Source organism: Linepithema humile, chromosome 3 (assembly GCF_040581485.1).
Source record: "Linepithema humile isolate Giens D197 chromosome 3, Lhum_UNIL_v1.0, whole genome shotgun sequence".
NCBI lineage: Eukaryota > Metazoa > Arthropoda > Insecta > Hymenoptera > Formicidae > Linepithema > Linepithema humile.
This window is the reverse complement of record NC_090130.1, coordinates 28,630,125-28,644,938: the sequence shown is the minus strand read 5'-3', so window position 1 is coordinate 28,644,938 and position 14,814 is coordinate 28,630,125. Positions and strand designations below refer to the sequence as shown.

The 14,814-nt window shown below is 44.8% G+C and overlaps 1 protein-coding gene across 7 annotated transcripts in view; it reads left to right on the top strand.

The window, feature by feature from the left end:
* LOC105676680 (agrin-like) overlaps positions 1 to 14,814 on the top strand; it is a 332,792-nt gene that overhangs the window by 284,293 nt on the left and 33,685 nt on the right. For all 7 annotated transcript variants that reach the window (XR_010889146.1, XM_067351411.1, XM_067351410.1 and 4 more), the window contains one exon: positions 9,068 to 9,304. Coding sequence is in view for 6 of the 7 variants with exons in the window: in XM_067351411.1 (XP_067207512.1) it covers positions 9,068 to 9,304 (237 nt within the window). In the remaining variant the exon portion in view is untranslated. The remainder of the gene's footprint in view (positions 1 to 9,067; positions 9,305 to 14,814) is intronic.

The following is a 14,814-nucleotide window of genomic DNA, read 5'->3' as shown; positions in this document are numbered from 1 at the left end:
TTATTCGACGCTTTTATTCTTCCAGAAGAAATGGCGGAACGTATTAAATTGTAATTAGTTTCAAAAAAATAGATATATATATATATTTTTTTTTAAGAGGAAACATTCTCTTGTTCCGTTTAACAGACGCACGCGCGCACGTGACTTTAATTTCTGCAAGCGTCGCAAAGAAAAAAAAAAAAAAACCGGCAGAAATCGATATAGCGTAATGCACGCTTCCGCATTCAAACAGCTACGTGACGTAAAATATCGCGGATAAATATAACGCGCGCCATTTCGAGTTTCCTGTAATTAAAAAATCGTGCAATATCGCGCGTCCGGGTCGATAGCTGCTCTGCGTCGGATTTTTTGCAATTAAACATCATATAGATAAACGTGCCGTGAAATTCGCGCAAGTAAATAAAATCACTCGGGGATATTAATCAAAACGTATTAAAAGAGTAAGCTAGCCCGTAATGTATAATATACGTTGCAACACGTAAACACACCGTGCCGTGTTCCTCAAATATTAATGCTACGAATTACTGCTTCATCGTTGCGCGTAAATATAAAATATAAACATGCGTAAATATCGAATTAATAGAGCAATCAAAAAAAGTAAAAGGTTACAAATTATCGGGCGCGCAGCATTTTTTTTTTTTTCAAAAGAGCGTCGATACGAATCGCGCGGACGACAATGGCGATTCGCATTAGACGCAACGACGGCCGATTGATTATCCTCCCGAAAGTTTAATTACTTCCGCTTGCACATATACGCGCGTTGAAACTAGATCTCGCCGCGATGCGGCGGCTCGAAAGAGGGATGATTGCACGAGGTGGAGCGGACGGCACCTCGTTGCCGCGATCGCAATCTAAAAATCGCGCGCAAAGACGCGGGAGTGTAGCGCTCGTGCGCCGAGTATCAGATAACGCATTAATCCGCGGCTTATCGTCGCATCGGACGTGTACGTCAGTGCGGAATGACGCCCCGGCCGCGTTCAAGTTTACCCCGTTTAACCCTCCTCGGGGTAACGCGCGCGTGTCCCGCGCGTCCGGCTGGGTCACCGTTGATTAGATATACACAGATAACGGGGGGCACGCCGCCGGCACGCTTCTGTCCTGTCCTGAGAATAAAAGCGACGGCGTGGGCGAGATAAGTGGAACGATCCCCGGTGTGGTCAGACCGCGGCAGATAAGCGGTTCGGGACGGCGGGGAGGAATTAGCCGGCGGTACAAATGTTAAGTACGTTTTACCGGGCACGCTAAAAATTGGTTAACATCAACGGAAACGTGTGACGATTTGGACTCTAATTGCGCGTCTCTTTGCGCGCGCACGCTCCCTTTAATACCCGAATGCAATTGCGCTCGTTCCGCAAGCGTAATCGTATTTTCAGCTACGTTTATAAACGTAATTTCTTCGCCGAGCGCGCGGCAATATTTTCCTTCTATTTGCCTCTCTGCGCGCTTCCCTTTTAAAAGGTATCATCGTTATCAAATTATCGTTGAGAATTTCAGCCTTCCGAACGTCTTTTTAATTCACTTACGGCGGGCAAAGCGCAAAGCAGATCTGTCGGGGAGAATAATTTCGCTGGCGACGCCGGCCTAAGATGATTGAAGGGAAACGTTTTTTAATCGCCGCGTACGAGTCGCAAAATGAATCTCCTCAGGTTTTATTTTACAGATGAATTGACTTAGCCTGAGGATTATCGCGCGCGCGCGCGTCAGGCAGTCCGCGGAGGAAAATCCCGCGTCAAAAGAATGAATAGCAGGAATGAAGGGCGGGAGAGAAAGCAGCTGATATAACAAGCGTCCCGTAATTAAGCTCGCGATAATTGCGCTTTTAATGTCCCGCACGCAAGCCTGTCCCCGCCACCCGAGGATGTTCGACTGACCCCCCCCCTCCCCTCCAAAGATAGATTCGAACACTGGGAGTGTCGATTCGGACGAACTAAGTCCATTGTCTTCGCTAAGTGAGGCGAGTATTGATTAGCACTTTAGTCTGATAATGACTTGGATACAAAAGCCAATATAACTGGGAATTAATGTAGCTGTGCGAGAGATAATGAAATACGACATAGCTAAAAATGTACGCGAGACAAATAATTGCTGTCGCGCGAGAGCAAATATAATAATTAACCGAAATGAGCGGCTGTAATTGAAACAACGAAATGATATATGTACAATATTGAAATGAGTTCAATTTTTTTACGCGTATATTTTGCTGCTCGTATCTTCGTACGCCAAAGATCCGCTCTTTTGATCGTTAAGAATAATCTAAAAGTTTGTCGAAAGAGATATTTGAGATTTTCGCACGTTATTTTAAGACAACATTTTTTATTTGGATTTCTCGCGAACGTCGAATATCATTTCGAGCATTGTAAAAGGCCGGAGTGAAAATAGCCCGTCTCGCTATCGCAAAGAGATCTTTCCCCCCCCCTCCGCGAATACATATCTACGAGCGTGCGCCGCGAGATCTGGTGTAAGCAATGCGCCCACATAATTTCGCCGCTGTATCTTATCGAGAGATCCGGTTGTATGACGTCCCTTTGATCTTTTCGCCCGGCAGGCGCAATCCCGGCGCTCAATCTGATTCCTTTCTGCTCACTTCGCGCGCGCGGAATTACATCAAGTACGCACACAGTCGTGACAATTCCTGGATTTCGCTGAAACCCCGCTAATGACGAAAGTCGGGATTTTCCGGGGCTGGTATTTATCTAAGCCGCACGAGAAGCTCTCTAATTTAAAGCGATTGCTATCGAATGTCGGGAGCGGAGTCGCCGGCGTTAAATTATCGCGTTTCACTTGGCGTCAAACTTCTCTTAGCGAGACCCCTTTCGCGAAATTACAGTCGGAAATGTGTGCAAAACTCTGTATAAATAGCGCCGTATTCGACGGGCGCGTTCGGGCTCGCTCGGCGAGCTATCGGCCGACAACTGGCATAACAGCGACTGCGAGTGCGCAAGCCGGAAATTAATGGATCCTGTTTCAGATCGGCCATTCGATCGGTCGATATTCCTGTTTCCGAGCTGATCCTTACGTCGCCGCTGGCCCTCGTCATCCGCCAGCTTCGACGTCCACTTCTCCATTTCCTGACCCGTCAATAGCGAGTTGGTCCTCAAAGTTTGCCTAATGAGGCTCATTCGACACGGCCGGACCGTTCTCGGTCGGACACACACACACACACAGACACACATACACACACACGCGCGCGCAGAGAGAGGACTGGAGCGTCGATCCCATTATCAGGCCTCGGTTCAAACCCCCCCCCCCCCTCAGAAACCGCCGTCGCCTGCAATTCCGCCGCCTGATCTATTCTATCCCGCCGTTGCCGTTGAACGATCCACGTACGTTTCGGTAATGAGCCACTAATTGGCAATTGCGTCGAATTGCACCCTAGACACGCCCAGCGGAATTCTATCCCGGTGTGCCGTTGCACGCCGTATCCTTTTAGGCGATGTAATCGCTCTTGCGTGAAACGAGTGCGCATCGCTCTGATGAGCGTGACAGCTTGACGCTCGTCCTGCAAGCGTGCGCGTCTCAGAACGCGGCTCATTAGCTTAACTTTTTGGATTCCGAGCAAATTGACTAGTGTGACGCTGTTTTTTTATATTTACAGTAAATTGAAAGACAAAAAAACATACAACGGCTCGGGTGATAACTCAAATACAATATAAGAGAAGAGCGAAATTTTAATCCTAAAGAAGTCAATTAGTTCTACATGAGACAATTAAATTGTACACAGACCTCGGATCGAGATGCATAAAGTGTACGAAAAGTTAAGTACGTTGTTCTCGCGTGTGGAGAATCATAATGTAAAAACGTTTTTCTATTCTCAAGGAATAGCTAGACAACCCGTCGTTATCTTTAGATTCTTACTGAGATATTGAACGCTTGTTTTGTATGTAATTAAATAGACCCTTATCGTGTACGGCTGCTAATTAAGGATATAAATCACGCGCTTCATCGAGTGAGGGAATCGCTGTAAAAATCGACATTTGGCAGACCGTTAAAACGAAAGCGATTATCAACGGGGGGAAAAAAAACGCAGTCGTTGTACAGTAATGCAGGTGGTCTGCGGTAATAAATTATCCGTAAGTGGTAACGGTGAGCTGCAGCGGTCAGGTGCGCCGACAAAAACCAACCAGAATGGATTATTAATTACGATATTACGTCGACGCGCTTGCTGGAAGAGCCGACGAGGGCCGGCGAAGCGGGAAGAGGGACGGGTTCTTCCACGATATGCGTGCGCATTGTGCCGGCAATGAGATTCCCGTTGAAATCAAGCAATTATTGGCCAGTGAAATGTATTTTTCCTCCCGTCGAATTGGCCATTTTATCCCGCTGCGGCGCAAAATCGACCTTTAGGCTCGATTAAGTCCGATTTTCATAGGACCCGACACGGGAAAAGAGACCATTAATGGCACATTCCTATCGGATATATTAGTTCCCGTCATTAAACGAGGCCGAAATCCTCGAATTTCGCTCAAATCGACTAATACATGAGTATTTGTTAGGATAATTTTAGGACGATGTATGTATTTTATTCAATTTCTCTCGAAATTAATATAAATCTTTTGAGAGCAATTTTTATCAAAGCAAAATCTTCGCAACTTTTACCCCTTATTGTCAATAAATTTATTATAACAATTTAATATAACATGTCAAACTTAAAATATTTTTACGCTTCTGTTTCTAAAAAGTTGTAAAATGAAAAGGGAACAATTAACGTGCCGTTTGTAGAGCAGCTCTCGTGAAAAAGTACAACTTTATGATAAAATTGAAACATCGCGGCAGGCTGCAGCGCATTAAAACAAATTTCGCCTGGGCGTTTTATTTAAATAATGACTGAGACGCTCTTTTTACGCAATCGACACTTAAACGAAAAAGAATGCAATCGATGCGGAATAAAGTGCTTCACGTTCAATTAATCCAACGTGGATACATTTATATTCGATGGCCGGTGTATTTTAATCGAATGCGATGTTCGTAACAATTATCACCGACATTATTCCGATATCGCAAGTATACGCCTTTCATCAGTTATCCGAAACACAATTATATGTGACTAAAAAAAAAAGAAAAAAAAAGAAATAACGGCAGTTTAATAATATAACTGACGCTTACTAATTAGCCAAAAATCGGCGTCTCTCTCGATGGCGGGCGTTTCATTTGTTATCAACCGTCCAAGAGGCTTAATGAACATTTGACCGTCGTTAAAGGCACGTCCACTTCCATCCATGGCTTGTAAAAACTTCAATTTCCGACCGAACTTCCACGGATCTACTCAGTTTCGAAACTTTGGTAACTTCAACATCCATTTCTCAGTCGAGTCACCTCATTAACTTCACCTTGCAATTTAAATCTAGATCTAATTTCGCTCGGACCGTCCCCAATATCTGCCGCGAAAGTGACGCGATCGTTAGAATATCCTCAAGTGTCGTTTCCGACCTCCGCATCTTCGTCATTTAATTTTTCCGGTTCGCGTGGAATGTCGTTGAAAATCTCTCGAAAGGACTTTTCTCCCGCTCGGGATGGAAATCTGCTTAGCATTCCGAGGGATTCTGCTTTGAAATCTGTTGGAATAAAAATTTTACGACGGAATCGGATATAACTTTAGATACTGTATCTGATGCCGCTTCTGAAATATCAGCTTTGTTTTCTCCTCTTCGCCGGTCTCTCGATCCCGGCGCAAGCCCGTATAACTTTGAGCCGCAAGAAGGAGGTCAGTTTGTAAATCTTCGCGGCGGAAGCTTAATGTCCGCTGCGCAACAATAATTATTCTATGCTCCGAAATTCTGCCGCCTTTTCGCCGAAGGAACGTTCGGCTCTATTGAGAAGAAACGTGAGAAGCAAACGTCGACTCGTCGGACGGCGTGCGCGCGCGAGGCATGCGACCGCTAATTACGTTTGTCATACCGATAATTAATAATGCATCGCTTGAAGCGGCGCGACGACTGACCGGCGAATTAAATGCATTAACGACGATAATCGGGTTGCGGTGAATGCCAAATCGAAAATACACCGGCGGGGAGTTATTGAATGCAAACGAGGCCGCGATCAATCATCCGGCTCAGCTACTGGCTTTCGACGCCCGTAATGACGTTCCGGCGCTTTGCATCGCTATCACTGATTAGGGAGGTGAAAACAAAACTCGCGCGCGCGAGTTCTCCACTCGAGAGCAGGACCAAAGAGGATTAAATAGATGGCGAAACTCGGGCTGTTCAATTTACAACGTCATTTAGCAAAACAGGTCCGTGTTTAATGTTATGAAGCGCATAAAGTTGTCGGACAATGAGCTGTAATGCATTCTACATAAGCCATTAGCTATCCATTCGGATCGCTGTACAACGGTCGTGTAATGAAAACTTGTGTACAGCCGACTTATCCCGCCGCTAAATCCAGCCGGCTGCTTTGAAATTCTAATTGCGAATATCGATTCCGCGTATTTAGGCCGCGCGATAAGCGCCCGGTTAAATATAAAGTCGGCGGTAATGACAGCGTTAATAAGAAACAGATACGCGGGAAATGTTTAGTTTCTCGTTAGAGCTGGTCGCGCGCTTGCTCCGCCAAGTATTTACATCCGCATCCTTCATCGCACGAATGCTTGAGCAGCTTGAATTTCCAATTACCGTTTCTAATTGACACCACCACTGTCCGTGCAGCGTAGAAACTTTCCGCTTCTATTTTCCATATCGCTTTGTTTCATCGTTTGCATGCGCGCTACGAAATTGCGAAATAATTCCCGTGCCACTCGAACGCGCAGATATCGCGGTCGGCGTTTCGCTTTTCCGACCGGAGGAAAGAGAAACGAAAGAGAGAAAGAGAGAGTCGCGCACATTCGAAAGAGGAGGCGGAATGAATAATTGCACGTCGCAAACGGCGGCGAGCCGTCGGATGGCGGATTTGATTTGCGGAAGAAGGAGCCGACGACAGTCGCGCACAACGATAACGTACGCCTCGCTGCTGATAGTATGCGCCACGTTAACGATATCCCACTGCTGCTACGTCTTCCCGAAAGGTACTTCGGCGCGTGTATCTCTTCATTTCCCATTCTCATCATCATCGTCGGCGGCGACGAGCGGCGCGTCGAAATGCTGCACGGCAACCGAATGCTAGATTACTCCGCGCGAAAGTATCGAAACTTCCGCGGAACTTCGGCGCGCGTTTATGCGTCTGGCGAATTAACGAGCAGACCAAAGTTGTTGCGAGCCCTTTTAGCGTGTTCGGGAACTGAAATGCAAGTTGCCTGCGCATGAAGATCCGCGACGGAGACGTCGGCGCGCCTCCTCCATCTTGGAGCTCGTGAAATTTCTGATCGATGATTCGCGAGAAGATATTCTTTCGCCTCGTCGTATTATAATTATTAGCAAATCGGTCCTGACGGAAGATTCAAAAAGAATCAATAATCACTTATTGTCCGCAAAACTCTTTTGCAAGATAAAATCCTGCCGGAAGAGTCATCTTAAAAATGCTGCAAAAAATTTTCGAATTTTCGACGCGCCGATAATTTATGCAGCAACTGAGCGCAAACTATCATGTCCACTTTTCTCGAGAAATATATCCCGTCGGTGTCGGAAATATTCAGTCGGGGACCGCAAATTCCGCTCGTACACGCGCGATAAAATTTTAACAGAGCACAAAACCGCATAAACTCTTTTGGCTTTGGCCCTCGGGGAGAGCCCGGCCGGGTTAATGATCCGGCACGCCGCATCCGCGCGCCGGCGTCCGTCCAGGACACGCGCGTCCATTTTTCCGCTGCCAAAAATGCGGCGCCGGCGTAAATTTCGTCGCGAATGAATCCCAGCGGGTGATAGTTTATTCATTGCGAATCGCGCGGATTTAATTTCACGGCGTGTTACGCCCGTACGTACGTACGTACGTTTTCCTGTAACGTCCGTGTGTTTACAGTCTGCAATTACATTTCGACGGCGGCGTTGGCGGCGTTGACCCGCCGATACGGAAAAAATATCATTGATTAAGCCCCGCGGACCGCGAATCGCGGATTTTTCGCTCGTGCGTACGCGCGGTCAGTGAAAAAGCAGATTCCGCATTTTATCCTCTTTGGCCGATAAAGTCAACGTCGCGCTATTATCATAAAGAATAAAAGTCCAAATAGAATTTGAAATAATTGTCCATACGTTTCGTACTTTGCGTATCTTTTGCCGGCGTGAAGAGCGTTTTGTTAAAATTATTATCGAAAACGTATAATTAAAAGTAAAAAGAAGAAGTTTCGTTATTTAAGTGCGCCACGTCTTCGGAGAGTTTCTCAAGGAAATATTTACGAACGACTGCGGCACATTTTCAACTAATTGCGTCGAAGATGCAATTCCTGAATAGACATAGCTGAAACATGTTGACTCTACGCGCCGGAATGCAACATTTCGCGGGAAGCGTTGGGACGAAGGATTACACGCCGCTTGACATTTCCGTCGTAAACTGGATGCGGCAATTCCAATCCGCAAATACGAGAGCATTAAATCCTACGTATCGCCGTGATTGTCTTCAGCAAACATACGCTGCGGTGAAGCGCATTGATCCTATTCGTCATTGGCTTTCGTCTCGTTACTTCGAAATCGAAGCTGTCAGCAGCTTCCATCAACGGGATTGACCGTAACATCGAACTGCTCTCGTCAACGGATTATCGCGCCATTACCAATTCGTTTCCGCGTGCACGCGCATTACCACGCGCAAAATAGGAAAGCCGTGTGTCCTGCAGAACGCAGGTCTTGCGTTCTGTTTTTACATCAATAGAACATGATAAGCAAACTGTTTAGCGGTTGAAATTTATTTGTGAGATGAAACGACTTTTCATGAATCATTTTAAATATCAATTTTTTAAATTACGTCACATTGTTGCAATTAAAAACTATTTTCAACAAATGTTTAATGATCGATTATAAATTAATCTACATATATTTCACAATTTAATATTTTAATGTCTTGTCAAAACAAATTAGGTCGTTCAAAGACGGATACACAAAAGTTAAATATTGAATATTTTAAATATTTTTACATATCAATTTTAAATATTATTGCATATCAATTTAATCGCAACGTGCTCGACTAATTTCGGTACTTTCTTTTGCAGAAATCAAGGATCCTTGCACCAAGCTGAACTGCTCGCCAGGCTCGCACTGTGTACGAAGCAGAGACGGCAAGGAGGCGACCTGCGAATGCCTGGAATCCTGCCCAAATTTAGGGGATCACGAGGGATCGGGACCTGTCTGCGGCACGGACGGGATCGACTATCCGACGCTGTGCGACCTAAATCGAGCCGCTTGTGCGAAAGGTGCTAACATCACCGTGGCATTTCGTGGTAAATGTGGTAAGTGCTTCTCTGCATATTATTGCAGATATACGAGGCCCTCGAGTAAATGTTGTCGGCGTTTTAAGAAAAAATAATTTAATATTGAAAGATTTACTTGTGACATTTCGTCCAAACAGTTGTTGCGTTTAGCACAATTTTATCTCAGCGGTACAAAGTGGATCTTAGAACAACCTCAACCCCAAGCGCAAATTTACAAATTTTAGTGTATCTATTTTATTAATTAAGATAATCTGAAACAATAAATTAATTAATTAATGATAAATACATATAAATTAAAATAAACTGACGTACATAATTAAAACAACCCTCGAGTTTGTTAGGATTAATTAATATTAATGATTGTTCAAGATTTAATTAAAATAAATTATCGGATTAAGACTGACAAATTTCGGTGAAGCTTGAGATTAGAACTCGCAAATCACTTTTAAACAGTCTGAAATTTTTTTCAATATAATAAAAATTGCCGATATTTTTAACTTATTTTTTAGTAAAATTTATTTTAAAGGAAAATATAAGATTGCGCACATTATTTGTATATCACACTGTAAACTTTGATCACAGATTTTTAAACGGGGCATTATTTCCCATTCGGGCAACACTTCATTGTTGAGTGTGTCAACAAGTTACGTCTCAGACAAATCACTGGTGTGAACAAATCTACTTAAACCGCTATTCACTATCGCTTTTCTCCTCATATTTCATTACAATTATTTGCGTTTCGGCTAAAGCGATCCGTCACGCGGCAGGGAGACTCCCTTCCAGCCAACTCTAACCACCTCTTAACCATCTACATCTTTCCTTTTCCATGCGCACCCTCGAAATCTCCTCTCTATACAAGACGTTTCACAATTTATTCGCTCTTTGTAAAATTACTTTGTAATTCAACAATCCGTCAAACTCGCAATCAATCTTTCAATTCTCTGATATAATTCTAGCAAATCTAATTTCGGTAAAAAATATCGTTTATCTACTTAAAATATCTTAAATTTCGTCCGTTAAAATAAAGCCTTCTTGATATTAGTAAGAAGAGCGAGAATTTTATTACTAATTTACACTGAAAGTTTATCCCATCTTATGTTACACATTAAATATTAGTAGCAAAACACAATTAAATGTTAACGCATTGAAGCGACAAAATATCGTTGGCGAAACTACTTCCATTTCTCCTCGATGGATCCACACCGTGCAGTCTGAAGTATCCTCTATATCTACCCCTTAATACGCCATATTCCACACAGCTGTCATCGTTCGTGTCCACAGGTAGTCGTAGACACACCCACGAACGAGAGAGCATCCCCCTCTCGTCCGTCCTCTCGTCTCTAGCTCCCCATCTCCCTACCACGGAAGCAGTACAAACTTGGCAGGCGTTTAATCAACCGAGTAGTAAAGACAAATGTTTGATCAGACAGGTAGCTACCGAGAGTAGGCCGTGTTTGCTTAGGATTAGGTAAGTCCATCCTGCTCTTCCCCTCCTACGCTCCTTCACACGGCTCTCGGCCGGGCTCTTCTTCGTAGCACTGTGCATTCCAGCACAGTAGACGATAACGGTTACGGTAATCGTAGCTGGCGGTTAACGAGCTGGTTAAATACGTCGCTGAACAATTCCAATCTGCGTTCCTTAGGAATAACCATCGGGGACATATGGACGTAAATGGCGCATAGAGTTGTGCAAACGGTGAATTTTCAACAATTTTATGGTAAAGAAGAAACTTTCAACAATTTTATGGTAAAGAAGAAACTTTCAACAATATATAATTTTAGTTCATTAAGGGAATCCCGGAGTCGTCTGTTTTACCGATTTCTTTTAAATAGACTATACTTTTTTTTGGCTGTGTCGAATGAAAAATCCTTTTCTGTAATTAAAGTACATATGCTAATACAGGATGGACGGTCGATTTTAAAGGATTTTTTATTCCATGCTGCCAAAGAAAAAAGAATTTTACGAAAAATAGAAGGTAAAACAGGTACCGATCTGTTTTACCTTCTATTTTTCGTAAAATTCTTTTTTCTTTGGCTGCGTGGAATGAAAAATCCTTTAAAATCGACCGTCTAATGAGTATTAGCATATGTACTTTAATTATAGAAAAGGATTTTTCATTCTACACCGCCAAAAAAAGTATGGTATATTTAAAAGAAATCGGTAAAACAAAATTTCACATTAAATTTTGAAAATGATGTATAGTTGATTCGAATAGTCGATGATCTGTTTACGCAAGACAAACAATAGACATTTTGAATTGTCTGATCATCACCTTCTCACTTTTACACGATTTTAAAATATATATTTGTCCGCAATCGATTAAAATAATAATCTAATTTTATTATTAATAATCCGAAATTAAAAACATAATATAGAGCTTGCGTAAAAGAATACAAGATTTTTTACACACAGCAAAGCGTTGTAATTTTGCAAGCTTGCAAAGGCAATATTTGAAAATAATAATCCTTGCACCAAAGTAAATCCGCCGCGTTCGTCGTACGATACGATCTATCTTCTTGGGGCTTAATAACGGCCAACGATGTACACGAAAAAAGGAAGTGTAATAGAGATGTAGAGGGCAAAGAGCGGTGGAGAAGTCGAAAGGGAACGGGCGGCCGCCGGAAGTTTACAAAGATGAACGTCTTCCTCTTTTCGTTCCACTGTTTCTGTCTTCGTATTATATCAGGAACAATGAAACGCAATATCCGGCCAGGAATGGCCGAAGGAGAATGGCAGAGGGCCGATGGGGGAGGAGAGAGGAGAAGAAAAGAGAGAGAGAAGGCTTTCCCTCAGCTAGTTCTCGTTGGGCGGAAAGCCTAGTACAACAATGGAGTTGCCCTTTTATCAATCGGCGCCAGTTGCGACCCTTTTAAACGCCGGAATCAATAATAAATTCGCCCGTAAAGTGCCATCTTGCCTCGCGAAATCTTCGCGAATTTCTCGCAGCGCTCGCCCACCCATCGTCTCGTCGTCTGAGACGTGAAGCGGGGTAACTCGAGGCATGAATCTGAAGTGATGGTGCGACGATAAATCAAATTAACTCCCCGAAAGTTTTGAGACTTCTCAGCCCTGCCTTGCGCTAGCTTAGCTACTATTTCGTGGTTGCGATTGAACGGAAATCGTACGACGAGAAAAAGAACAGACGAGATCGAATGCTGGCGGGAAAGTGAAAACATATACTTCAGAGGCAATGTTGTCGAATCCGTCATAATTATCGATTCTTCGCGTAAGCTTCTTTTATTAACGTCGAGTGAATGTAAGAGGAAAATATATGGAGCCGAGAATAATTGGAAAAAAATTAAAAGAAATACATCAATATTTGACGAGGGAGAAAAATCGTGTTCTGTTGGTTCACTTTTATTTCAATGAAATTTAAATTAAATCGTCCTCGGCTTTTTCTTTCGTCACGCTCGCTTTTATTGCCGCTAGAAGTTGCCAATGCTATTATAGAAAAATTACCACCATTAATAATGACAACTTGTCGATTAAATTTTTATAGTGCTTCCTTTTGCGAATATTTTCCCAACTCGTTTGCGTTTCCGCCTCCTCTCTCGGGTGAGTTTTTTTTTTTTCCCCCAACATTCTGTAAATGGAGAAGGCGCCTTTATCATCTCCATCGAGCTCGCTACGCACTTTTCCTCCGCTTTCGCGAGAGAGACGCCTCGCCCATCACGCGTGCACACAAACTACGGCAAAAAGGGAAAACGCGCCTCTATTTTCTTCATGCTCGAACGTGCCGAAATAAGGGTCGGCCGGGAAAAGGTAGAGTCGGCCGTGAAGGAACGTCGAATTCTAGAGACATGGCACCTCGGAAATGGATTCAACTAAATTCTCACACTCGCCGAACCAAGTCGAGCCGGAGACGTTCAGCCTTTCGCACAAGAGTGAGAAGACGAAGAGAAAACGTTGGGCGAGAGGGGGGAAGGGGAAGGGGGGGGGGTTGGTAGTCCCGAGACAAACCGACAGCAAATGTGTTTATCCACGAAACCTTTTGCAAGCGGAATTCAACGAGCCGGAAATTTCGGCGGTGTCAGTTTGAGAAAACGATTTCCACGTACGAGTTTCGAGGAACGGATGCGCGACAACTCGGGGGAGGCAGCGAGGACGGGAAAGGGTGGAGCGGAGCCATCTCGTTGGAAACGACTTCGCGCCGAAGGCGCCGTTGGCTCGGCAAGAAACGAACGGGTGTAAGTAACGGGCGCGATCGGTTATCGATGGTCATGTAAGTGTCGATAACGGCGGGATTGCGCCGCGCTGGTTAAGGACGACGGGAACGAACGCCGTCCCCGTTAAAAACTGGCGGAGACAAACGCTGATACCCCCGCGCGAGAGATTCGCGCGGGGTCCGATTACAGAAATGGAAATAAATACCCGCGCGGTTATCCGGACAGTTCAACGGGGCACGCGGGAAGCCGTGTGCACTGACGCGCTGAGAAATATCGCCGCTATAAATGAACATTAATCGTGTTATTACATCACCGCCATCGATCTGATGAAATTGCTGAGAGCAAATCGGCAAATGCGGCTCTGGACAAGAATCGTTGAATGTAAAAACTTTCGATAAAAAAGAAAAAGTAGATTGCAATTAACGGACAATCGTGTTATCGTGACGATCGCGGTCGATCGAATTGCCAGTGAATTAATCGCGGTGTGAAAAGAACTCGAGCAGCGAAATATTTCATGCGCAGATCGCGTCACCTTAAACCTCGAGAATTAATGCTATCGTGTCTTTACAATAGCTATCTCCGCGTGACGCGAAAGCATTTCGTGGAACGGATATCAAGACGGCCGCGCCGCTCTCTCGCCGACGCGCTCATAAAAAACTTATCTTTACACAGCCGAGCGGCAATTTGTCCGACTTGTTCGCCGGATCGAAGTCAGCCGAAATTTTACGCCGCCCGCAACGCCGTAAATTGCGTCTTGTGGTCCCAGGCTCTCGAGGCTGACATCACCAGCCCGGGTGCTCTTACGCGCTCATGTTTACGCGTCCCGCGCCTAAGTGCTGTAAGAAGAGAGAGAGAGAGAGAGAGAGAAAGAGGGAGAAGGCTTAGCCCGGGGCCGTGGAGACGAAGAACGGACGTAGGTAGATCGAACGGAAGCGGGTGTTGCGGAGGGCGGGGCGTACATCAAGCCGGAAGTACCGTGGAGGTGCTGTTAACATAAACCTAGTCATTGCTCCCCAGGCATAATACCTTTATATCCCGCTCACGCGTAACGTCGAATCGTGCCCCGCCTCGCCCTCGTCGCGTCCCCCCCTCGTAGTTTTCTGCGTCGTGAGCGAAAATAAAAGCGTCGGCATGCTTTATGCAACATAGTTAAAGGATACGCGCGCGAGAGCCGACGGGAAAACGCGCGGAGGCCTTTCGGGGAGAGATTTTCGCGCTTCCGCGGTTCTTCTCGGAAAACGGCCGCGGCGTTTCCGCGGGATTCTCTCGTCGTGTCGCAACTATTTGAGCGCGCCGCAGCGCGCGTTCATACGAAAGTACGTATGAAAGTAGAAAAATGCACGCGCGAAAATATGTGATAA